This window comes from Triticum urartu, chromosome 7 (genome assembly GCF_003073215.2).
Source record: "Triticum urartu cultivar G1812 chromosome 7, Tu2.1, whole genome shotgun sequence".
In the NCBI taxonomy this organism is placed as follows: domain Eukaryota; kingdom Viridiplantae; phylum Streptophyta; class Magnoliopsida; order Poales; family Poaceae; genus Triticum; species Triticum urartu.
The window spans coordinates 261,853,943-261,879,020 of record NC_053028.1 but is presented as its reverse complement, the minus strand read 5'-3'; the positions used below and the strand labels follow the sequence as shown (position 1 = coordinate 261,879,020).

Here is a 25,078-nt window from a genome sequence, read left to right as displayed (position 1 = left end):
CGGGGGAGGCCGAACCCGGGCGGCGGAGGACGTGCGCGGGGGCGAAGGTTGCGGGTGAGCGCGGAGCTCCAGGACCGCGGGCGCGGAAGCAGAGCGTCGATGCAGGGAGGAGGCAACATCAGCGGGAGAGTGGAGGTCGACGGCTGGCGCGCGGCAGGGGGCGGAGGAACGCCAGGAGCTGCGGCGGGCGGTGCGGCTCGCGAGCGGCCGAGCGGTGAAGGCCATGCGCGCGGGGGGGGGGGGGGGGGGGGGGGGGGGGGGGGGGGGGTATATAAAGGGCGGGGCCGTCGGCAGCAGCGGGCGGCAACGAACGGCGACGATAGTGGCGACAGGCGGCGGCAACGGCAGCAACTGCGGGCACGGGAGCGAGTGACCGGGGGCCGCGAACCCGTGAGGGTTGGGCGGCGCGTGAGTGCGGCCAAGGCGCAGTGGGGGCACGGGCGGCCATGTGGCGAGCGGGCAGGTCGCGCGACCACGGACGCGGTGGACGCGGCGTGCGGGGCGGGGGGCGAGCGCGGCACGACGAACACGACGACGAGTGGAGGGGTTCGAGAGGGGAGAGCTCGGCTCACCCATGTTGCTGAGGAAGGGGGCGACGAGGTTTGGTGAAGCCGACGGAGAGAGGATGAGGACAGGGACGGCATCCGGGCTAACGGCGACGAGGACGACGGGGTGATGACGCGCGATGGCTGCGTGGGTCGGGGGCATCCGTTGCCCCTGATCCAGATCCACTCGGGGACGGGGAGGGGAGACGAGAGAGAGATGGGGTGGATCATGGGGGTAGTTAGGGTTTAGGTGTGGGAGTTAGGCCATATAGGGCAGTGGGTAATGAGTGGGCCGGCTGGAGTAGCCAGCTGGGCCACTGCCCAGTTGGAAGGGGGAGGATTTGGGTTTACTTTTTATTTTCGTTTTGTTTTTACTTTTTTTATTTCTTTTTTGTTTCTTTTAATTTCTATTTTCTATTTTGTTTTCTATCCAAATAAGTTTTTGTACACAAGAAACTTTTCTCATAAGCTCTTTGTAATACATCGGGACTATCCACAGGGTTTTAGGTTAATTTTGAAAGACTTTAATTTTAGTTTGAATTTAAATGGGCCACTATTTGTTGTTTGCCCAAATCAAAAATAAACAAGGGCAATTTGGGAGTTCCAAAAGAAGATGGTTCAATCGATCAGGGAAATTTATACTAAAGTCCGAACATTTCTAATTTTAATATTTAAAAACATTTACTGTTTGATTCGATTTTTAATTAGAGTTCAAACAGGTTTTGAATCATCATAAATTTAACAAAAGTAATTATAATAACATGACATCAATAATAGAGGATTACTGTAGCTTAATTATTCGGTCGTCACCTTCATAAAGCGGTACGATTACCCAAAAGAGCATTTGTTCGGCAACCAAACACACTTACAAACCCTGAACCCCAAATGCTCGACAGAAATCCTGAGCGAAGCCAATGCCGCCTCCCCGCCCGAGCGCCCGCGTCGAGGAGGAGAACCTCCTCGTGCGCCTGGCGGCTCGGTGCGCGTCCGGGCGCCAGCTCGATCAGCTCCACGCCCGCGCCGTGCTCCTCGGCCACGCCCGAAACAGCTTCGTCGCCGCCAAGCTCGTCCGCGCCTTCGCCGACCTCGGCCACCTCGGCCGCGCGCGCGCGGTGGCCACGGCGCTCGGCCCCGCCGCCAACGCCTTCGTATGGACAGCGCTAGTGCGAGCGCACTCCCAGTCGGACGCCTCCGCGCGCGATGCCGTGGCGCTCTACGCCCAGATGCATCACGGTTGCCCGGGGATCAAGCCGCTCACCTTCACCGTTTCCTCAGTGCTGAAGGCGGCGGCTCGCCGCAAGATGCTGCAGGAAGGCGAGCAAGTTCACGTGCACGTGTTCAAGAATGGATTCCAAACTGACGAACGCATTGCGACGACGTTGGTTGATTTCTATGCGAAGTGCAGCAGGCTGGATGACGCCCGCAGGGTGTTCGACAGATTGTCCATTAAGGATGCTCAGCTGTATAACACTATGATTGCTGCACATATGGAGGTAGGTGAGGTGGAGCGTGCAGAGGAGCTCTTTGAGACGATGCCGGAGAGTAATGCATACACTCTTGTGGAAATGGTTTGTGGGTACTCCGCACGTGGTGATATGGACTCTGCAAAGCGTCTCTTTGAAATAGCAGTGGCAAAGGGAGCAGAAAACTCGGTCGTGTGTACAGCCATGATATCTGGCTATGCAAAAACCGGCAATGCTGATGATGCTAGGGCCGTCTTTGATGGAATGAGAGTGCGGGATGCTGCAACCTGGAATGTGATGATTGGCGTGTATTCAGGTGCTGGTCGGGCTGCAGAGGCTGTGGATCTCTTCAAGATTATGCTGGAGACTAGAGCAAGGCCAAAGGTGGAGCCAAACCACACTACAATCTCTATTATTGCAGCTGCATGCGCGCAGTGTGGGTTACCGACTCAGGCTAGTTGGATACAGGATTATGTGGATCGTCATATGATGTTGTTGAATAGCCATACTGTAGCTGCCCTCATTGATATGCACTCAAAGTGTGGTAATATAGAAAGAGCACTTGACTTGTTCTGCAGCTGGAGGCAAAGAGATCTTATCTGTTATAGTTCTATGATCTCTGCGTTGGGCATGCATGGCCGTGGAAAAGATGCAATTGCGGTTTTTAACGAGTTGTGTGACAATGGCTTCGATCCCGATGAAATCTGTTTTGTGTCAGTCCTCAATGCTTGCAGTCATACAGGTCTGATTGATGAGGGACGCCGATACTTCAAGACGATGAAGGATGACTACAACATTATTCCTACTGTAGAACATTACCTGTGCGTGGTGGACTTGCTTGGTCGTGCGGGATGCATTGATGAAGCTTACCAAATGATCACACATGAGATGCCAAAGGACATTGAACCACATGCTGGAATTTGGGGCGCTCTGTTAAGTGCCTGTAGGACTTACTCAAATGTCGAGATTGGGGAGGTGGCAGCAAGTCACCTATTCAAGTTGGAACCAAATAACGTGGGGAATTATGTCCTGCTTTCAAATATATACGCAAATGCAAAGAAGTGGGATGGAGTCCAAAAGGTTCGAACCCTCCTGAGGAGACAAGGAATGAAGAAGCCGCCTGGGTGGAGCCAAGTTGATGCTGAAGGCAGTCTTAGAGAGTTTATCACCGGTGAGCTTGACAGTGTTCTAGAGGCGGTCTTGGAGATACTGAATTGGGAGCTCAAGGATCATGGTTACAAGCCAATCATAGAAGATGAATGAATTATTGAAGATACTCATTTCTCAAGAGTGTATTGTTCTCAAGGTTGGTTGTTTCTTTCATCAAAGTCCGCAAATCTGCATATGGGGAATTTTAAAATTCTGGACTGAAGAGTGGAGCTCCACACCTCATAATGGAGGCATCACCATGTTGGTGCTGTAGACCATGGTGTGTTAACAAAGAATAGATATGCTACCCAAATTCCTTTTTTGGCGATCCAAATATAAAGCAGGTGGCTGCCAAATTTAAATTTTACAACATTTTATGAGCTGCCGACAATTCCAAGATCGACTTGTCTGCAGTCTAGCCAGTCACAAGGAATCACGCGGTCTTCAGATATAGACTTAAGCACATTTGGTAGTCCAAAGCCCAAAATGTAACTGTTCATAGAATTGCTACACCGTAAGGGTTGAGCTTTCAAATTCGGAAGTAGAACTACAAAAGGTCTTATGAGCACATATTCTCATGGCATCATATCATATATTCTTAGAAGCCATGTGGTGGTTATTGCTGGACATGTGTAGTGCAAGTGTAAAAAGGAATGTCAAATAAGAGCTAGTGCATGACCTTTTTCTGTGCGATATGAGGCTTTCCTTCTCTGTTGTATGCATGTTTGCTCTTGGTCCTTGCTCATTACCACAGCCAGCTGTGTGAGAGCTACCAGTGTGATGCTTTGGCATAATCTCTGAAAGCGGTAACAGATTTGGAACTTTGATCTCTAGTGATCTTATCCAAATCTTCTGGTTTTACTTTCAAGGATACTGGCTAGTGGATTTCTGTGTGTTCCTCTCTTTAGTGCTACCAACGAGCACATGGCAGTGTGTTTCGCATTCACCATATAAAGTAAATCTGACTTGATTTGTGTGTACATTTTATTGCTGGATACACGGAGTGTATACAAAGGAATGTCAAATAAGAGCTGGTGCATGACCTTTTCCCCGCGCGAGCGGTATGAGGCTTTCCTTTTCTGCTGTATGCACGTTTGCTCTAGGTTCTTGCTCATTACCACGGTCAACTGTATGAGAGCTACCGGACTGAAGCTTTGGCAGAATCTCCGAAAGCATCAACAGATATGGAACTTTGATGTCTAATACTCTTATCCAAATCTTCCCTACTTACTTTCAAAGATACTAGCTAGTGGGTTTTTTGTGTTTTCCTCTCTTTAGTGCTATCAATGAACACATGGCGGTGTGTTTTGCTTTCTCCACATAAAACAAATCTGACTTAATTTGTGTATTCATTTCTTTCTTATGCCAAAACATTTTATAAAACAGTAACGAAAACCATGTACTTGCACTCGCCATATTATTTGCTGTAGTTTAACAGAAGTCATGTCTTACAGGGTGCTGTAAAGAAATGGTGAAGCATATATTCAGTATCACATTTCAGATCGCTGGCGCCACGTAGCATCCCTTGGTGTTGCCCAAAAGTCCAGACTCCCAAAGTAAAAGACTCCAGGTTGTTGCAACTGGGAAAAGAAGATGAGAAAGAATATAACCACCTCTGACAGTGATTGCAAGAGATGACCCAGCTGGTTTGGTGATACCTATTTTGCATCCTCTGTGGCCTATTTAAACCCAGGCATTTGCATGGTCTCCTTTCAACACAAGAAGCATGGCATGTAGAGGAAGTGGAGGGGGCTCTTCAAGGACTTTCCTCTCCTTCTCCCTCAAAGGCCTCCGACGGAGGGCTTTGGGTGAGATGAAGAGGGCGCTCCTTGCTGTCGAAATCCATGCCATTTGTCTAGTAGATTTGTAATGCCGCTGTACATCGCAAGGCCCTGCTTTGACCCTCTGTGGAGTACCGGCTCTGCTGCAGTCGGTACTCTTGTACCTGCTAGCCATGCTGAAGACAGTGAATGAAGTATTTCAGAATTTCCTTTGAAATCTGAAAACAGCAAGAGGTGATAAGCCTTCGGGACACCGAGAGTATGGACTCTACTGACAGTAAGTTGTCAGCACCATCTTTGCTGGGTAGTAGAGTTGTGGGCTCGATTCTATGTACTAGCAGGGTATAAATGCATGCATTGTGTAAATTTGTTTGAATCAGACTCTGTGAAATCCATTATCCATGCGTTTATCTCCAAGTTGCAGGGGTGTATTAGAAGAGCGCATCTGCGTGGATGGTGTGGTTGCACCTTTTTTGTACTCTGATTGGCAAAAGGATGGATAACTGCATTTTTTGTACGACAACGTAGATTTTAGCTTGCAAATAGGGATACAATAGAACATCCACATCTTTGGCTTTTGTCTTGCATATATCTAGCTAATGCACGCCCAACCACATTTGCTTTAAAGGCAAAGTTTGAATAGCACCTTCACAAAATCTTGCATAAGCTGCACAAAGCATTGCTTGGATTGTTACTTTAGTACTGGAATGGGTGTATATGCTGTCGACTAGAGGTTAAACCTAGAGGTAGGCAATGGGCACGCGTACCCTTTGGCGCTTGTGCTCTAGCGACTCAAGCGGCTAGGGTTGCTCGCCTCCTGCCGCCGCCGCCGCATACTCCGTCTGCTGTGGCCTTAGGCCATGGAGGCGTGGTGGATCTCGGTCATTGCCGGCGGGAGGGCTCCAATTCCGGTTTTAGATCTCTTTTTGTGCCTGTTTAGGGTTTTTGTCCTGCTCATGAAGGTGAGGCGCGGCGGTGGTCCTATATGGCTTTAGCTCGACGACTTCCCAAATGTCTACTACAACAAGGTTTGCCCGGCTCCAGTGAGGAGGGGGTGATGACAACGGCGCGTCTTTGGCTCGCTCCAGTGATTGCAGTCGTCATTAGGTGGTTTATGGATCTGGATGTATTTTTTTTACTTCTAGTGCCCTCTGTACTACCTTGAATAGATTGGAGATTTTCTCAAAAAAAAAGACCTAGAGGTAGGCGATGTACATACTGTTTGGTTATTTGCACCATTTTGGGGCTTTCTGGGAACCTGCCGGTTGAGCCCGTAGGGGCAGTTTGTTTGGTTGCTCGCTGGCATGGAGCTAATAGAGCATGTTTGCACTGATTCGTGCCTGCATCACTGGAAAACACCGATTTGAGCGTTCTTCTCGGGCGGACCGAGGGTTGCTTTGAGGAGCATGCAGCCAGATTTCTCTTTGTGGCTCAGACAACCAAACGGCTAGACTTTCCCACCTCCCCCTAGCATGCATGGTTGTTATGCTAGCAACCAAACACGCCCAAGATGAATTTGTGCAGGAGTATTACAGTGTAGAAAGGAATCCCTTTGCAATAATTCTCTCGCCCCTCCCCCCTTGAATTCACTGGTGGGGCTTATCCCCTAACCAATCATATTCCTTTGACTCATCCAATACCTAACCTTCGTAAAAAATTGCCCGTGAGTGTACCGTAACTCATGTGTGTGTATGTTTGCACGTATGTGTTGCACACTCTTTGTTTTATGATGTTATGGGATCCTTGTGTTGCTTATTGGAGTACCCATGGTCATAAGTGAAACTAGAGATGATACCCGCGCGTTGTTGTGGGAATTGCTAATATTATTTCACTAAAGCTTAGTGTTGGAGTATCACATCCTTGTGCTCTTTCATTTATGATGTTATGGGATCCTTGCATTGCTTGTTGGAGTACCCATGATCATGAGTGAAACTAGAGATGATACCCGCGCGCTGCTAGGGAAATTGATGATATTATTTCACTAGGACTTGACAGTATGAAACTTCAGTATTTGGATGAATCATATAAGAACTGAACTAAAGTGCATATAATTTATTATATTTGATTATTATATAGTTATGAAATATTTATTGAATTTAGTAGCATGCATGGTACATGTTAAGGTGTTTTTTTTCCATTCTTACTGGCATTGTGAGTTGGCATAGTTGCATATTGAGATGACTAAATTTAGTGTGAAAAACATGATAACATGATGAGTTGGCATAGTTGCATGTTAAAATAATTTAGTATAATGTTATGAGATCCTCGCATTGCTTGCTGGAGTACCCATGGTCATAAGTGAACTAGAGATGATACCCGCGCGTTGATCCTGAAATTGATGATATTATTTCACTTGACAGTATGAAACTTTAGTATTTGGATTAGCCATACGAGAATTGAAACAAAAGTGCATATAATTTATTATATTTGATTATTATATAATTTTAAAATATTTATTGAATTTAGTAGCATGCATGGTACATGTTAAGATGTTTTTTTTCTTCCATGCATACTGACATTGTGAGTTGGCATAGTTGCATGGTACATGGTCATAAGTGAACTAGAGATGATACCCGCGCGTTGATGCGGAAATTGATGGTATTATTTCACTTGACAGTATGAAACTTTAGTATTTGGATTAGCCATATGAGAATTGAAACAAAAGTGCATATAATTTATTATATTTGATTATTATATAATTTTAAAATATTTATTGAATTTAGTAGCATGCATGGTACATGTTAAGATGTTTTTTTCTTCCATGCATACTGGCATTGTGAGTTGGTATAGTTGCATGTTGAGATGACTAAATTTAGTGTGGCATGCATGATATGATGATAACATGATGAGTTGGCATAATTGCATGTTAAGATAATTGAGTGAATGATGATTAACTATTTAGATATATAGGATAACACGAGTCAACCAAATTCATTAGTAAAAGGTTATTTTGACAGTTACCCCAAACCAACTCTAAAACCACTTTATGAGAAATAAAATAGCACCAATACTAGCATAAATGCAACTAAATTTAAGATGTACAAACCTAAGTAAGACTACTTATTCGCTTCTGGATTGCTTATGCAAAAGTGTGCTTTAAAGACATATATAGGTACGCTCCCGTGCTCATGCTGCACTCAAATCCCAAGATATGTCGATATGACATGCACTTATTCTCACCTCCTATCGAAGTTTAGAGCAACTTAAAGCAAAGCAAAAGGCAGACCCACTTTACAATACTTCTTGAAAATTCAATTTGACCATAAATTAAGCACATAATATATAATGTTTATGACTTACAAAAATTATACCACTAAAAACTTCTTTCAAATACAAATGCTTCACATATAACCCATATAAAATTTATGGTCAAAATTTGATTGAAGGATGTGTGCGAGCCTTATTCATTGGAATGGAGGGAGCATGTGTTACTTAGCCATCTCGCTTGTAATGTGAAACGTAAGAGCATTTAGGACTAGACTAACTTGAACCCCTATACGTCCACGGACAAGAAGGAACTCCCCGGCATTGCAGCCGGCTAGGTGGCCCAGCGCAACCGGATATAGGCTGGCTTGCCGGCAAGTTCTCCGGAGCCGGAGCCGGCGCCACCGCCACCACCAGGCCGTCCAAGCTGGCTATGCCGTCGCCCGTCAGATCCGTCAGGGGATAGCGACAACGCGTCCGACAGGCGGAGAAAGAAGCCATGTCTGCGGAGGTTGATGTCGCGGAGTAGGAATTTGACTGGGGCACCGAGGACGACGGCTCCAACTCCGTGTCGGTCACGCGCCGCCGCCGCCACGCTAGCGAAGACGACACATCCGCGACGGCCGCCAATGAGAAAAAGTAGATCACGGGAGGCCACCGCCGCTTGGGTCTCAGGAAGGTCACCGTCACCGCCTCGCTGGGTTATACAACTGGTGACTTGCCCGCTTCGCAGGGGCGTAGCCACTGCACTCGTCTTCCCCCACACAAAAGCCAATCGATGACCCGGGCTCCGCAGAGGCGAAGGTTATTCTTTCCCTCCCGTTCAAGCATTTAGCTCTGGGGCTCACGACGGTCAAATGAGCTTGCTGTCGGACATAGGAAAGACATGTCGTGGGAAACGGGATCCACCGCGGCCGATGATAGACTAGGTTAGAATAGCATAGCCTTGTCCACTGTAGTTTAATTGAAATATATCCGAAATGTAAATGATTTCATCCGGTTTATATGAAAATCATTCGGTTTGCACGATTATGTTCGGTTTGTTGAATTTTGCCTTGAAATATACTCTCTCGGAAATATTTGCCACGGAAATGAATGTATCTAGACGTATTTTAGTTATAGATACATTCATTTTCATTCATTTCTGCTGACAAGTAATTTCGGACAGAGGGAGTATGTGATTACGATTGAATGGTCGGCTCCCATGTCAATGTCCGCAAAATCACAGACTCATCCCATCGGTCCGACGGATGCAGTGTCCAGTTTAGAGTCCAACGTTCTCGTACCCTCTCATGCCTTTTTTGGTTTAGAGGAATTTTATAGAAATACCATAGGATAGGATTTTTATAGAAATTTTTTCCTTTAGAGCCCATAGAATTATATTTCTATGGAGGAACTCTTTCTACTCCACATTTCGTAGGAAAATAAATATTAGCCTAGATCAAATAGAAATTTTTTTATGGTGTGAATCAAAGGACATCTCTGAGTTCTCATTACCTGTTTTATTTCCCCCGATCCAAACAATAAAAAAAAGATGATACTCCCTCCGTTCCTAAATATTTGTCTTTCTAGACATTTCAAATGACTACTACATACGGATGTATGTAGACATATTTTAGAGTGTAGATTCACTCATTTTGCTCCGTATATAGTCATTTATTGAAATGCCTAGAAAGACAAGTATTTAGGAACGGAGGGAGTATTTTTTTATTGACGAAATTAAGAAGAAACAGCCTTTGCTTTCTGGACGTTGGATCCTTCTCGGATGGTCCAGATCTGTAGCTACAATACCCTGTTCGTTTCTTCCTCCCTCAGCTCCACCCCTTTTGCCTGGGCCGCATAAGCCTCCATCGTTCCCCGCCCTCCGCCGCCTCCAGTCAGCAGTCTCCCTCCTCCGACCAAGGCGCTCTCGCCGGCAGCTATCACCAGGCGAAGGGGCTCTCTTCTCCTCATTCCATCTACCAACTGGCGCGGCGCGAGGAACTAACCGTCAAGGCGTATTTCCTATTGGTGGTAAATAAGGAAGCCCTAGCTTTCCCAGGTTGTTGTTCGTCCGGTTTCTGGATTAGCTCCTTTCATTCAATAGATTCGTTCAAATGTTCAATATCATCGATCATTAGCTCCTCTAGTTTGAAGTTTGTTAGTTCAATGTAGAAAGCCTTTTGGTAATTTTTGTTTCAATTTAATTTTAGTAATTTTTGTTCGTTTGAGACGAGCTTGACCTTTGATATGCCTGTGTAAGTAAACCTGGGGTTAATTTTGTGTGTGTGTGGGTGGGTGGGGGGGGGGGGTGTTTTTTCGCCCTTTTTTGGCCCAGGGCGTCAGCTAATCCTGGCTACGCAGTTGCTAGTAGCAGTTGCTTCCATAAAGGAAAGAAATCGAATCCCCACACGAAACCCCATGACCGTAGGGATCCTTAGCAAATTATGCAATTTCTTGTGAAGCTAACTTGGAGCGGTGGTCCTGATAGATAACCTGCAAACATGGTTAAAGCATGATCTAATACTACCCGGGAAAGCAGTAGACGGCATGATCTGTTGTGCATTCCTCGTTATTCTTAGGCTATGTCCGCTTGATGTCTGTGATATCTCATGTTGAGCAATGGCGTGTCTGCTAGCATTTATTTTCGTTCCAGTTGGTTAGAGTTCAGGAGTTGAATAGGTGCTGATACTCTTGTCGGTGTGTTGTTTCCATTCTCTGTGTGCAAAAATACAATCTTGGTTTTGTTATTGCTGATGGAAATGGAGAATTTCCCCTGTTCGAATAGAAAACAATGTCTTATTCCAGGTTCCTTTAATGTAGGTTGCAGTATTGGGTGACAGCTTCCTGTATCATCCGGTTGCTTCCCCGCGTGACAGCTACACTCCATTCTGCTCCGCTATCGGTCAGCTCCATTGAGAATCTAGATGTGCTTGTCTTCGCGAATGTTCGATGGGAAGACACGCTCCTTCTCCATTACTAGAAAGGCTTTCCCTGAAAGTAAATACGTCCTCCCTGTCCCAATCTCCCGCCTAGCCCACCGTCATCTCCCCCTTCTCCTATCCTATGCAACCGTCTCGGGTCTTTTGCTCAAGGTACCCTTGCTCCACTCTGTCCTTCGCTCACTCTCCACAGGTCCTGTCCCATCTCTCTCCCTCTCATTCCTCTCCCTACTCCGCCGGTCTGGCTACATGCCCATCGATAACTACTCCCTTAGCGCTGCTCTTTCTACCGCCGCCCGCATGCCCTCCGTTGTTGTTGGTGCCCAGCTCCATACCCTTTCTGTGAAACTCGGCTTAAGTTCTGATACCTTTGTCCTTAATACTCTTATCAATATGTACTCGTCTTGTAGTTATCCATCTACTGCAAGATCAGTTCTTGATTCTGCTCCCAAAGGAGCCTCTGATACAGTTTCTTGGAATACAATCATTGCTGGATACGTACATGCTGGGCTGCCTAATAAGGCATTGCAGGCTTTTAGCCAAATGGCCAAGGCGCAAGTTATGCTGGATGAGGTCACCTTGCTGAATGCTCTAGTTGCTTGTGCAAGGACATGCATGATGAAGGTCGGAAAGCTCTGTCATGCACTACTTGTGACAAATGGTTTTGAGATTAACTGTTATATGGGTTCCTCTTTGATTAGTATGTATGCAAAGTGTGGGCTTGTTGAAGATGCTCGCAGGGTTTTTGATGGATTGCCTGAGAGGAATGCGGTTTGCTGGACCTCAATGATTTCTGGATATACACAGTTAGGTCAGTCTAAAGAGGCTGTTAAGCTATTCAGAGAGATGCAAATTGCTGGAGTGAAAGTTGATGATGCAACAATTGCTACTGTTGTATCTTCATGCGGCCAGATGGGAGCACTGGACTTGGGACGGTATGTCCATGCTTACTGTGACATTCATGGTTTAGGGAAGGATATTTCTGTGAAAAATTCATTGATTGACATGTACTCAAAGTGTGGGGATATAAATAAGGCCTATGATATATTTTGTGGAATGGTCAAGCGGGATGATTTTTCCTGGACAGTGATGATAATGGGCTTTGCTGCAAATGGCCTCTCTGGTGAGGCATTAGATTTGTTTGCGCAGATGGAAGAAGAGGGTGAAGTCATGCCGAATGAGATAACTTTCTTGGGTGTCCTAACTTCTTGCAGCCATGGAGGATTAGTTGAACAAGGATACCATCACTTCCATCGCATGTCCAGTATTTACGGTATTGCCCCAAGGATCGAACACTATGGATGCATGGTTGATCTCCTGGGCCGTGCTAAGTTATTGGCAGAGGCAGAACAGTTCATTAAAGAGATGCCTATCGCTCCTGATGTTGTAATGTGGCGGTCGTTGTTGTTTGCCTGCAGAGCCTGTGGAGAGGTGGGACTTGCAGAGTATGTAGCAGAAAGGATCCAAGTATTGGAGCCAAACAGGTGTGGAGGGGACGTTTTACTTTCTACTGTCTATGCAACCACATCAAGGTGGGTTGATGCAAACAAAGTGAGGACAGGAATATACAGTAGCAGAAAGACCAAGCAGCCTGGTTGCTCTTTCATTGAAGTGGATGGATGCGTGCATGAGTTCTTTGCAGGGGACGAGTCACATTTTGAAACTGAAGCTATATACAACACTCTTTTGGGAATTAATGAACTGTTAGTAGCAGAGTCCTTCCTGATGTGAAAGCTAATACTCCCTCCGTTCGGAATTACTTGTCTCGGATATGGATGTATCTAGAACTAAAATATGTCTAGATACATCCATTTCTGCGACAAGTAATTCCGAATGGAGGGAGTACATTTCTATGGTAACCATACCTCAGTACCTATGATTCTATAATCTTCATTTTATGAAATGATGAAACCCGAAGTATATCTACGTATTTGCATTTCTCTATGAGGCGGGAAGTTTATTTTCCAGACATTTATGTCATGAGCCACTTAATGTGCAACTGAGTGCACACTGTTATCCTGATTTTATTGGTCTATCTGAGATGTTTCCTTCTGGTATTGCAATCTGTGCTAGGTAATACCCACAGTTGTTGCTATGATGTTACTATGTCAGAAAATTAGCTGTCCAGTGCATATCACTTATTTGTTCTTCTCTCATGTTCTTGTCTGACAGTTATATTTTTACCCCGAACTTACTAACCCAGCTTTGGTTTCTCTGGCTTAAACTAATCTGGCAGCAGGGTATCATGTGCCCGCTCACCTGTATCACTGTGTTGGTCATGGGAATGTAAAACCAGCAGCCTGAAAGTTCCAAACTCCAGAATTTAGTTATTTACTTGAACTGGGCCATGGATTGGAAGAATCAAACTCCACAGGGTAAAGTGCTGATGATGAGTCCGTGCTTTTTGCCCCAGAAGCTGACTTTTATGTTTGAATAGTTGCACATTGTCATTTCACTAAAACTCGGGTTGGCTTTAAAAGGTCAAATTGCACAAGTGATTGTTGAATTTCTAGAGGTAGCTGTCAGCTCCATTGTCTTCCTCAAAGGTTTCTATCCCACTCGTAAGGATTCCTCTCCCTTTTGTATTTAAGTCACATTAGTAACTTTGTTATTTGTCATGTTCTTTGGTTGGATATGGATTAAGCACAATGCATCTGTAGGTGCATTTGAGAGGAGAAGGTACATGAATCTAGTTGTCCAGAAAGCTGTGCACCCCCAGCTTGCTGACTACATCCACTCTGTGACTACTGGCCTTCTACCTTTCATACAAAAGGTGTGTTTTGTTCCCCTGATTGTTCCTCCTCTTGCAATGAAATGCACTCTATGAGTAATTATATTATCAAGAGAACTCATTAAATGGACAGGTAACTTGATAGGTTAAGTAATGTAACATACATTATACTGCTTGAGCTTTAAAGTTTTGGTACACATCTGTTCCACCTTTTGTTTTGACCATATGATTGTTGTAAACTTGGCTCTTGTGTCTTATAGCATTATTGCAAACTATGGGGGTGTTTGGTTGGGCTTTTACTTGCTTTTTTGGCTTATATCAATTTTGCACTTGCTTCAAGCTTCAGCAACAGTGTTGAGATCTTAGGATCCCTTGGTGTTGAAACATTGTTGATTGTGTAACGATTTCAGGCTGGTTGTGTCTTTTTAACTAACCATAAGTTTTCTTACAACCCAGGGACTGGTTGAGAGGGTCGTAGTAATCTTCCACGACAAAGATCATGTACCACTCGAGAAGTTTGTGTTCAAGCTTGCAGTCAACCAATCCTATGGCTCCGAGTTAGAGGAGTCCAGCCTGGAATTTGCTCTGCGGGCGTTCTTGATCAAACTGACCGTCGCTGGACCTCTCACAAAGCCCCTTCCGTCAGGTAGCCGACACCATCTCTTTCTTGGACGATTTCAGAATCTCGAGATTTTCTGTAAAGGCCAACAGCCAGCGGTGACTACTATCACCGGGAGAGCTTATGAGGTGCCACACTTTGCCTTGTGACAGATAGCAGCTGGGAGATCACCGCCTACTTCCGATCCCTCCCTGCAGACGGTGCGAAGGACAAGGAGGAGGACGAGGCTCGGCTGTGGATCCCCACGGACACCAAGGCATGGATGCAGCCGCCGCAGATAACCCCCATCAAGTCAATGGGGTGTGATCCTTTGAAGATGCAGCTCTACCTAGAACAACCTGGACCATCAGCAGAGGCAGAAGATCCTGCTTCGTAGCGATGAACCATCGGCCTGATGGCCTCCCTCCCTGGTTCATGTATGCTCGCAAGCCGAGCAGAACATAGTCTGATATTTGTGGGTAGTCTGGCCCAGTTGCGAACAAGGTCGCTATTTTTATTATTTTGTGGCTGTTGTCTATTGTGAGTATGGACAAGGGACACGTTGAGGTGTTCTTGAGTAGACCCCGGGGTAAGGAAGACATAGAGCAGAGGGTGGTTATGTAATGTGAAACGATGAAGAAGAGCATCCCATGGACTAGAAGGGCATCTCCAATGCAAGACGCTAACCCTAAGATAAGACTCTTAGGAAAATAAAATTATCCTCTTAAAATAGAAAAATGATTGGAGTGCCTGCTGTTTCAACGCTAGCCTGGCGCTGCACTTAATTCCCTCCTTTTGCGTTAATTACATAACTAATCCCTGATCTTGCATCTTAAAAAAAGGCAAGTGGCAACCAATATGTGGTTGGATGGTTAGGGCATCTCTAACGGCAACCTACAAAAATCCACTCGCATCTGTCCACGGACAGGGACTAGTTCATGGACACGAATGCGGCAACTTGACATCCAATGCTAGCCGCATATATTTTCAACAACTCAAACCAATCAGACGAAATTCGTGTAAACTGGATGATTTTCATTCAAGTTTGGATATAATTTACATAAAAAGGTCGATATTTCAACGGTTTAACTAAAAAACCAAAAAGAAAAAACTAAACCCTATACCGGACGATCACCTCATACGCGTGGCCGCCCTGCCCTGCCGCACCGCCATCTCCGTCGTCGTGGTCCCTCCAGTCCCTCCAGCGACGAAACGGCGCCGGAGGGCCGTAGTTGCCTGCTGCTCGCGGACGAGCCGCTTCGCCTCGTGCTGCGCCATACGAAGGGCCGCTGCGGCCACTGACGACGTGGCCTGCGGAGCCGTGGCGGCGGCCAACACTTGACCGGCGTTCGCAGAGCAATCGCTGAGCGATCATTCCTCACCGATCTTGGCGAGCTCGTCGTCAAGGCGACGATGGCGCCTGGCAGCCGTCTCCGTGGTGGTGACGGAGCGCTCGAGCGCCCACACGGCGATAAGGTCGGGGTCATTCCGGACCCACTCTGGCATCACGTCCGTCTTGGCGAACTCGGAGCGGCGACCGACTTTGCGTCGGTCGTACCTCGCCTGCCGCCGCGCCGCACACTTGGCCTCGGATAGCATGGCTCGAGAGCCGGAGGCACAGTTGTAACCGCCGCCGCCGAGATAGTGGAGGATGTGGCCACACACCTTGGCAATCGCGGGCAGCAGCTCCTCCTTCACGCAGCGTTGGCGTCGTGGTGGCGAAGAGGGCCCGTCGATCCGCGCTTAGCGGCTCCTTCACACGGCGGAGGCGCTAGGGGGACGCCGACTCTTGCTTCACGCGGCCGCCGATGTGGAGGCCGCGGTTGCGTGGCGAGGACGCCGGCTCGTCCTTCACCTGTCGACGCGGGGATGCCGGCTCCTGCTTAACGCAGACCTGTGGATGGGAGGGTGGCTCCTCCTTCACGCGCACCGGTGACGGTGGCGCCGGACCCATCTGACGGACGAATTCTTCGTCCATCAGATCCGCCTCCAAGAGTAGACGGGGCCGCCACTGTAGCTCGTCCTCCTCATCGCTAGAGGAGAGGACTATCTCCTCCTTGTCGGGGGAGCCCGCCGCCGTGGATGCAGATGGTCCAGATAGCGAGGGCAGTGACACCACGATCTGCCTGACGACAAACTTCCACCGGTTGGCACGGAGAACTAGGACTTCGCCATCGCCGCTAGGCTCGGAGAGAAGGAAGGGCTCAAAGAGGGGGAGGAGGATGGTGCTGTGCTCTGGAGGGTGCGGATCTGGACGATGCCAGAGTGCGGCTTAAATAGCCACGACCAGGGCAGACGGAGGGGCGGTCAACCCGCTTCAATGCGGCACAATGGCCGGAGTTGGTTTCTCGGGATGCGACATCCGCATTGAAGCGGCAGCGACGCTCGAGAGGTTGCTTCCGTATACGCCGCAATTCTGTCTGGTCAAATCGCGACATCAATGACGACCGCTGCATGCTCTGGGGTGGCATGAATGCGACACGGCAAGTGGCGCCAGGCGTGGGATGGAAAGCGCGGGACAGGCGGATGGGGTTTTTGGTGGGCCAGGGCAGTCAGAAGTGGGCTTGGGTGCGATCCAGACTCCCGCAAACTTCTCCCATTTTTGTCTCTAGTTTGCGGGAGAAATCGTGTCAGGACCGCCCCGTGGACCGATACAGGTCGACGTTGGATGGCTTCCGCGGTTCGGACAGTGTGGTCCAGACGGTTGCGGGAGATTTACGGGTCTGCCTAGGAGATGCCATTAGGAGGACTGTGGTATTCTCTGCCCACAAGAGTTCAAGTTCCAGAGTGGTATTCCCTGCCCATCAGAGTTCAAGTTTCAGACTTGACATTGGTGCTTCGATTTTTCTGGATTTATTTCAGACCTTCCGGCGATATGCGTTTAGTGGAAGGAGACGTTCCCGTCGACTACGAAGGCGTCTGTGGCGATTTCGTCAATCTCGAGATGATGTTCCGACTGAGTATCTCGAGGTGCTCATAGGGGTAAGGTGTGCGTGTGTGCGTTTATAGGGGTGCATGTATGCTCATGTATGTGAGCGACTCTGATTGTACTTTGTTCAAAAAGAAAGGCCTAAGCATGGGATTCCCTATTTTGCGCTGATGCCAGGCCCGACACCAGGATTTGGTGGCTCAACTTCCCATCGACCAAGATATCGATCCTATACCCCTAGCTAGCGCCCTGGATTGGGCATCTCTAGCGCGGCGGATCATCAAAACGCCCATAGATGTTTAGACTGTTGGAAATTATGTTTGTGGGAAATTGCACAACACCCGTAACAGGTGTGGCTATCTCATATATAAAAAGGGGTACACGAACTGTATAATACAGTATACAGGACATATATAGAAGCTAGGTATAAATATAGTCTAACACCCTCCCTCAATCTTAACTATGTCCTGAGGTACAGAGCAAGTTAAGATTGCGCCTACAACCTACAAACTGAGGCTGTGGTAGAGGCTTCGTGAAGATGTCAGCAAGTTGATCTTTGGAAGAGATGAACTTGATATGAAGAAGCTTCTGTGCAACACGTTCCCTCACAAAGTGATTGTCAACTTCGACGTGCTTGGTACGAGTATGAAAAACTGGATTATATGAAAGATACGTCGCACCAATGTTATCACACCAAAGAACCGGTGGCTGCTCTTGAGAGACTCCCAACTCTCTCAACAGAGACTGTACCCAACTGAGCTCAGACGTGGCATTGGCAACCGCCTTATACTCTGCTTCAGTGCTACTCTGAGATACTGTGGCCTGCTTGCGCGCACTCCAGGTGATCAAGTTGCGACCAAAGAAGACAACATAGCCCCCCGTTGATCGCCGGTCATCTAGACTCCCATCCCAATCTGCATCAGAGAACGCCGAGAGAGCACTTGAGGAGGTAGACCGAAGATGCAATCCATAGTAGATAGTATGAGAGAGATAACGCGGGATACGCTTCACAGCTGACCACTGTGAAGTTCAAGGAGCATGAAGATACTAGCACACATGGTTTACCGCATAGGAGATGTCCGGTCGTGTGATAGTCAAGTACTACAAGCCACCAACAATACTGTGGTACTCTGTAGCATCATATGAAGGAAGCAAGGCACCATCCAAGGCTGATAACCAATCAGTCGCAGACATAGGGGTGGTAGCATGCTTGCACTGCAACATACCAGCACGTCGTAGCAAGTCCAAGGAATATTTATGCTGAGTGAGAGTTAGGCCAGCAGGGGATTGTGAAACCTCCAGACTGACTGTGACGCCCGGGTAATTAAGCTACAGTATACCTCTGCTAATTGTGCCAGGTCATCACTCCTACTGTTGCTAATCCTCACCTGATCCAAATCTCTGTTCTCATTCGAACTCAAAATTTAAGTCAAAATTTCAAATTTGCGAAACATGATAGCTAAAATGTTCAATGTGTGGCAAAGAATCCCTGGATAATTGTCATGTTGGAACCGACCTCTTTGATTTCCAAGTGCCCATGGAATTGTATTTAGTGGTCCAACAACATATTTATTAACCTTTCCAATTTCTAAAAATGCTTGAACAATTCCATTGGCCCTGAAACTTTTTAGGCAACACTACAATGTTGTACCTGAATTATTTGCTAAATTTCACATTCAACAAAGGTCTCTTTTGATGCTTGTTTTCATCCAAAACAGTAGCTATCCTGTTTTTCCAAAATAAAAGAAATGGAAAAAGAAAAACAGAAACCCCCCCTCCCCAAGTGGGCCTCGTGGCCCAGTTGGCCATCCCACCAGGCCAACCCCAGGCCGGCCCACACCTCGGCCTATAACCCCACTAACCCCCACTCCCTGATCCCTAACCCACTCTCCCCACGCCACTCTCTCCCTCCCCCCGATCTGGATCGAGATCGGGGGCGCAAACCTGGCGACCGTGCCGCCTTGACGCCCGCCGTTGTCGGCCCCGTCGCATCGATGCTCGCCTCCCGGACTCCTCCTCGCCCTCCTCTCCTTTGCGCGACACCGACCTCGCCTCGTCGTCGAACCGACGCCGTCGCCAGTCGTCATCGCCACCCCGTCGCCGTCCCGTCGTCGACCGCCGCCGCCTCGAGCTCCGGCGCCTCCCCGACTCCTCCTCGCGCACACTATTGCACACCTACAGGGCCCGGTGAGGCCCCCTCCTCCTTTTCCCCATCTCCTTTCCCTCATGTCGCCGTAGGTCGCCCCCGCCGTCGCGCCCGAGCTCCCGAGGAGCTCGTGGTTGCCGCACCTGTCACCCGCTGTCGCGCGCTGGCCACCTCCCTGCGCGCCCACACTCCATGCGCTGCCGTCACCGCGTTGGCCGCCCGTGCCCAGCCACTGCCCTCGCCGCGTTGTTGCTGCGGCTGCTGTCCGCGCGCAGCCGTGCCAACCTCGCCTCCGCCCGGCCACGCCCTGACGCCGCCCTCGTCGCTCCACGGCATCCGGGGCTCCTGCCGCTGGCCGCGGCCCCCCCTCCATTCTGCGCTGACCGGTGGCCTCGCCGGAGGCCGCGCCCAGCCGTGGAGCCCGAGCCCCCTGGTGCCGTGCGTGCCCAGGTCCGGCCTCCACGGGCGCCCGCCCACTAACCCGCTCGCCCAGCGCCCGCTAGGCCAGCCAGGGCCATTGATCAAGGGCCCCCACGCCCAGAACATTTTAACAAAAAAAGAGATTTAAAAAAAAAATATATAAAAATAACTAAAATTAATTAATTAATTAGTTAATTAATCCTGATTAATTAACTTGCTAATTAAAACACTAATCTGTCACTGACTAATGAGGCCCACACTTAAATAATCCTATTTAGTTTAAACAAATCCTATTTAACCTTTGTCTCAATGACAGGTGGGTCCCACTGGACCCATTGGTTATGTTTGACTCCAGTCAACTGAGTTTGACCTGCTGATGTCATGGTGATGTCATGCTGACATCACCTTTCACTATTCTGGATAATGTTCGATTTAATTAATTAAATAAATTTTAGAAATACATAAAACTTTGATAAATCATAGAAAATAAACCGTAACTCGGATCAAAATACTTTGTACATGAAAGTTTCTCAGAACGACGAGACGAACCCAGATACGTAGCCCGTTCGTCCGCCACGCAACCCTAACATATCAAACTCACAACTTTCCCCCTCCGGCTCCTTTGCCCGAAAACGCGAAACATCGGGGATACTTTCCCGGATCTTCCCCCCTTTCACCGGTATCGCCTCATACCGCGTTAGGGCACCCTAGCACCGATACTTGTCATGTCATGCATCGCTATGCATCTATTTGCTTAAGTATTTATTGTTTCTTCCCCCTCTTCTCTCGCTAGACACCGAGACCGACGCCGCTGCTACCCAGTACGACTACGGTGTTGACGACCCCTCTCTCTTGCCAGAGCAACCAGGCAAGCCCCCCCTTGATCACCAGATATCGCCTATTCTTCTCTATACTGCCTGCATTAGAGTAGTGTAGCATGTTACTGCTTTCAGTTAATCCTATACTGCTGCATAGCCTGTCCTTGCTACTACTGTTGTTACCTTTACCTGCTATCCTACTGCTCAGTGGCCCTACACTCTTGTCCGTCTGCCATGCTATACTACTGGGCCGTGATCACTTCGGGAGGTGATCACGGGCATATACTATATACTTTACACAGTTACATTACCTGTGATACTGTTCGGAGATGGGGGCTGAAGGGGCAGGTGGCTCCATCCCGGTAGAGGTGGGCCTGGGTTCCCGACGGCCCCCGACTGTTACTTTGAGGCGAAGCGACAGGGCAGGTTGAGACCACCTAGGAGAGAGGTGGGCCTGGCCCTGGTCGGCGTTCGCGGATACTTAACACGCTTAACGAGATCTGGGTATTTGATCTGAGTCTGGCCATTTGGTCTATACGCACTAACCATCTACGCGGGAGTAGTTATGGGTATCCCGGCGTCGTGGTATCAGCCGAAGCCTTCGTGACGTCAGCGACTGAGCAGCGCGCGCCGGATTGGAATGTAAGCCTGCTCTTGTATTAAGGGGGCTAGTTCTGCTTCCGGCCGCGTTCGCAACGTGCAGGTGTGCTAAGGGCGATGGGCCCAGACCCCTGTGCGCTTAGGTTTAGACCGGCGTGCTGACCTCTCCTGTTGTGCCTAGGTGGGGCTGCGACGTGTTGATCTTCCGAGGCCGGGCATGACCCAGGAAAGTGTGTCCGGCCAAATGGGATCGAGCGTGTTGGGGTATGTGGTGCACCCCTGCAGGGAAGTTAATCTATTCGAATAGCCATGATCTTCGGTAACAGGATGACTTGGAGTTGTACCTTGACCTTATGACAACTAGAACCGGATACTTAATAAAACACACCCTTCCAAGTGCCAGATACAACCGGTGATCGCTCTCTCACAGGGCGACGAGGAGAGGATCATCGGTTAGGATTATGCTATACGATGCTACTTGGAGGTCTTCAGTCTACTCTCTTCTACATGCTGCAAGACGGAGGCTGCTAGAAGCGTAGTCTTTGACATGATTAGCTATCTCCCCCTTATTCTGGCATTCTGCAGTTCAGTCCACCGATATGGCCCTTTACACATATACCCATGCATATGTAGTGTAGCTCCTTGCTTGCGAGTACTTTGGATGAGTACTCACGGTTGCTTTCTCCTTCTTTCCCCCCTTTTTCTTCTACCTGGTTGTCGCAACCAGATGATGGAGCCCAGGATCCAGACGCCACCGTCGACGACGACTCCTACTACACCGGAGGTGCCTACTACTATGTGCTGCCCGCTGACGACGACCAGGAGTAGTTTAGGAGGATCCCAGGCAGGAGGCCTGCGCCTCTTTCGATCTGTGTCCCAGTTTGTGCTAGCCTTCTTAAGGCAAACTTGTTTAACTTATGTCTGTACTCAGATATTGTTGCTTCCGCTGACTCGTCTATGATCGAGCTCTTGTATTCGAGCCCTCGAGGCCCCTGGCTTGTAATATGATGCTTGTATGACTTATTTTATTTGTAGAGTTGTGTTGTGATATCTTCCCGTGAGTCCCTGATCTTGATCGTACACGTTTGCGTGTATGATTAGTGTACGATTAAATCGGGGGCGTCACACAGACCAAGGAAGTAATGGAGAGCACCCAGATCCTTGACAGGAAAATGACCACCCAGAGCAGACAGCAGATGACCAGCGGCAGTCACCGAGGAGCTGATAAGAACAATGTCATTAGCATAAACTGGTAGGTACGTAGTAATCTCAGGACGATGGAACATGAACAGAGACGTGTCAGCAGTGGATGGAGCAAATCCAAGACGGCGAAGAACCGAGCCAAGTCGGGCATGCCATGCATGAGGAGCCTGCTTAAGTCCATAAAGCGCCTTAGCAAGACGACACAAATGATGTGGATGAGCAAGATCAACAAAACCTTGGGGTTGCCGCATGTAAACCTCTTCCTCCAAGACCCCATGGAGAAAAGCATTCTGAACATCAAGCTGATGCAGAGACCACCCTTTGGCAACAACTAAGGACAGAAGCGGACGAATGGTGGTAGGTTTCACAACTGGACTGAAGGTATCCTCATAATCAAGACCATACCATTGTTTAAACCCTTTGACCACCAACCGTGCCTTGTATTGCTCAATAGAACCATCAGCATGCTTCTTTACCTTAAACACCCACTTGGAGTCAATGATGTTGACACCAGACACATGAGGAACCAGGCGCCAAGTATCTTTCCTCTGTAGTGCCTGAAACTCCTACTCCATGGCACTACGCCAATGAGGAATCCAAAGAGTTGCCTGAAAATGTTGAGGCTCAGGAGTGAGGTCAACATCTGCCTGTGCCATACACGCCACAATCCATGCAACCGTGCTGTTAGTGCACTCCTTCGGCCGAACAATACCACTCTGACTGTGCGTACAAGGACGCGGAACATCAGTAGGCGGCAGAGGTGGCCGCAGAGACGGAGTCGATGAAGATGATGATGACGATGCAGACAGCTCTCCAGACACAGAACCAGTCACACCAGGCAACTGGCCAGGCAAGGAAGGAGTGGACACCCGTTCGGCTACTGCGAGCGGGGGCACCGGCTCGGGCGGTGCGTCGGGAAGCCCTATAGTGCCAGGCTCGGCCAGCCCCGTCGACAGGCCAAATGACGGAGGGACATTGCAAGCGGGCTTGGCGGACATCCGAGGGGACGTGGGCAGCTGCTCATCTAGAAGCTCGAGGCGTGCTCCACAACCAATACCTGCACCATGGTTAGGTAGTAATAAGGGGGTATATGCAACATCAGCAAATTGATCAGGCAAAGGTAAAGCAGATTTCTCAGGTGTAGTGGGAGTGGTGGAGGTGACCGGAAGTGCGGAAAAAGGAAAAACATTCTCATCAAACACCACATCACGTGAGATGTAGACGCGGTTAGAGGGAACATGAAGACACTTGTGCCCTTTATGAAGTGAACTATAACCAAGAAACACACACTATTTAGACCGAAACTCCAACTTGCATTGGTTATATGGACGAAGATGAGGCCAACACGCGCACCCAAAGACCTTGAGAAATGTATAATCAGGAACTTCATTTAGCAAGAGCTCAATTGGTGTTTTCATCTGACAGAGTCATGTAGGGAGTTTGTTAATGAGAAAGCATGCGGTGGAAAACGCATCACTCCAAAACCAGAAAGGGACAGAGGCATGGGAAAGCAAAGCAAGACCAGTTTCAACTATATGACGATGCTTATGCTCAGCTATACCATTTTGCTGATGTGTATGAGGACAAGACACACGATGTCTAATTCCAGTCTTATTAAAGAATGCATTGAGGTTGTGATACTCACTCCCAATCGGATTGCACATGAATGATTTTATGACTGAGCAAACGCTCAACATGTGCTTGGAATTGCAAGAAGACATTAAACACATCATACTTGCGTTTAAGAAGATAAAGGCAAGTGAACCGACTGTAAGCATCAATGAAACTGGCATAGTAATTATGACCACTAACAGAGTTTTGGGCATGGCCCCATACATCCAAAAACACAAGTTCAAGTGGTTTATTGACTACATGACTCGACTTAGAAAAAGGAAGTTGATGTCTCTTGCCTTGCTGACAGGCATCACAAACTGCATCAACATGTTTATTTGACACTACTAGAAGCTCATGACGATGAAGTACATGGCGAATGATGGGAGTGGCAGGGTGACCAAGGTCTTTGGGTGCCAATGTGATGGAGACACACGAACACCGCTGAAAGCACTAGGAGCTGGTGGCACATCAAGTGCATAGAGACCATTATTGCGCAGTCGACCTATGAGGAGTACGTCCCTTGTGTTCCGGTCCTTAACAAAAAATGAAAAGGATGAAATTCAGCAAGAACATTATTATCATGAGTAAGTTTAGGAACGGAAAGCAATCTACGTGAAGCAGAGGGAGCACGAAGGACATTAAGAAAACATAATTGTGTGGATCAACATGTAAGAAGTGATGCCTGACCAATATGTGAGATGTGCATACCTTCCCCATTAGCGGCGTGAACCTGATCGTGTCCACGGTACAACTCCTATATAGAGAGCTTGCCCATCTCACTTGTCAGGTGATTGGTAGCTCCCGTATCCATGTACCAAGATGCATCAACTGGATAGGAAGGAGTATGCCCCTGCTCATGACTCGCCAGGGCAGCCTGCTTCTCATTGCACTTGCCATTATTCTCGATCCCCAAGAAATCCTACTTGAAGCAACGATGAAAACGGGACGCAAGGTGA

At 48.2% G+C, this 25,078-nt stretch overlaps 2 protein-coding genes across 13 annotated transcripts; both read left to right on the top strand.

The window, feature by feature from the left end:
* The first annotated feature begins 1,384 nt into the window (after positions 1-1,384).
* On the top strand, positions 1,385-5,458 carry LOC125522410 (putative pentatricopeptide repeat-containing protein At5g37570). The gene is made up of 2 exons (XM_048687474.1): positions 1,385-3,314; positions 4,612-5,458. The coding sequence occupies exon 1, from the start codon at positions 1,460-1,462 to the stop codon at positions 3,269-3,271; it is 1,812 nt and encodes a 603-aa protein (XP_048543431.1). The 5' UTR covers positions 1,385-1,459; the 3' UTR covers positions 3,272-3,314; positions 4,612-5,458.
* Positions 5,459-9,913: 4,455 nt separating this feature from the next.
* LOC125526066 (DNA polymerase zeta processivity subunit) lies at positions 9,914-15,050 on the top strand. Of its 12 annotated transcripts, XM_048691101.1 has the most exons (7): positions 12,680-12,801; positions 12,907-12,918; positions 13,303-13,438; positions 13,544-13,624; positions 13,724-13,836; positions 14,251-14,440; positions 14,566-15,050. In XM_048691101.1, the coding sequence occupies exons 3-7, from the start codon at positions 13,411-13,413 to the stop codon at positions 14,787-14,789; spliced, it is 636 nt and encodes a 211-aa protein (XP_048547058.1). In that variant the 5' UTR covers positions 12,680-12,801; positions 12,907-12,918; positions 13,303-13,410; the 3' UTR covers positions 14,790-15,050. The 12 variants fall into 12 exon arrangements, 9 of the variants coding, with proteins under 9 accessions (XP_048547054.1, XP_048547053.1, XP_048547052.1 ...); XR_007291532.1 differs by lacking the exons at positions 12,907-12,918; positions 14,566-15,050 and adding an exon at positions 9,914-10,183 and having other exon boundaries at positions 10,945-12,766; positions 13,300-13,438; positions 14,251-14,319; XM_048691099.1 differs by lacking the exons at positions 12,680-12,801; positions 12,907-12,918 and adding an exon at positions 9,950-10,183 and having other exon boundaries at positions 13,300-13,438.
* Positions 15,051-25,078: the final 10,028 nt, after the last annotated feature.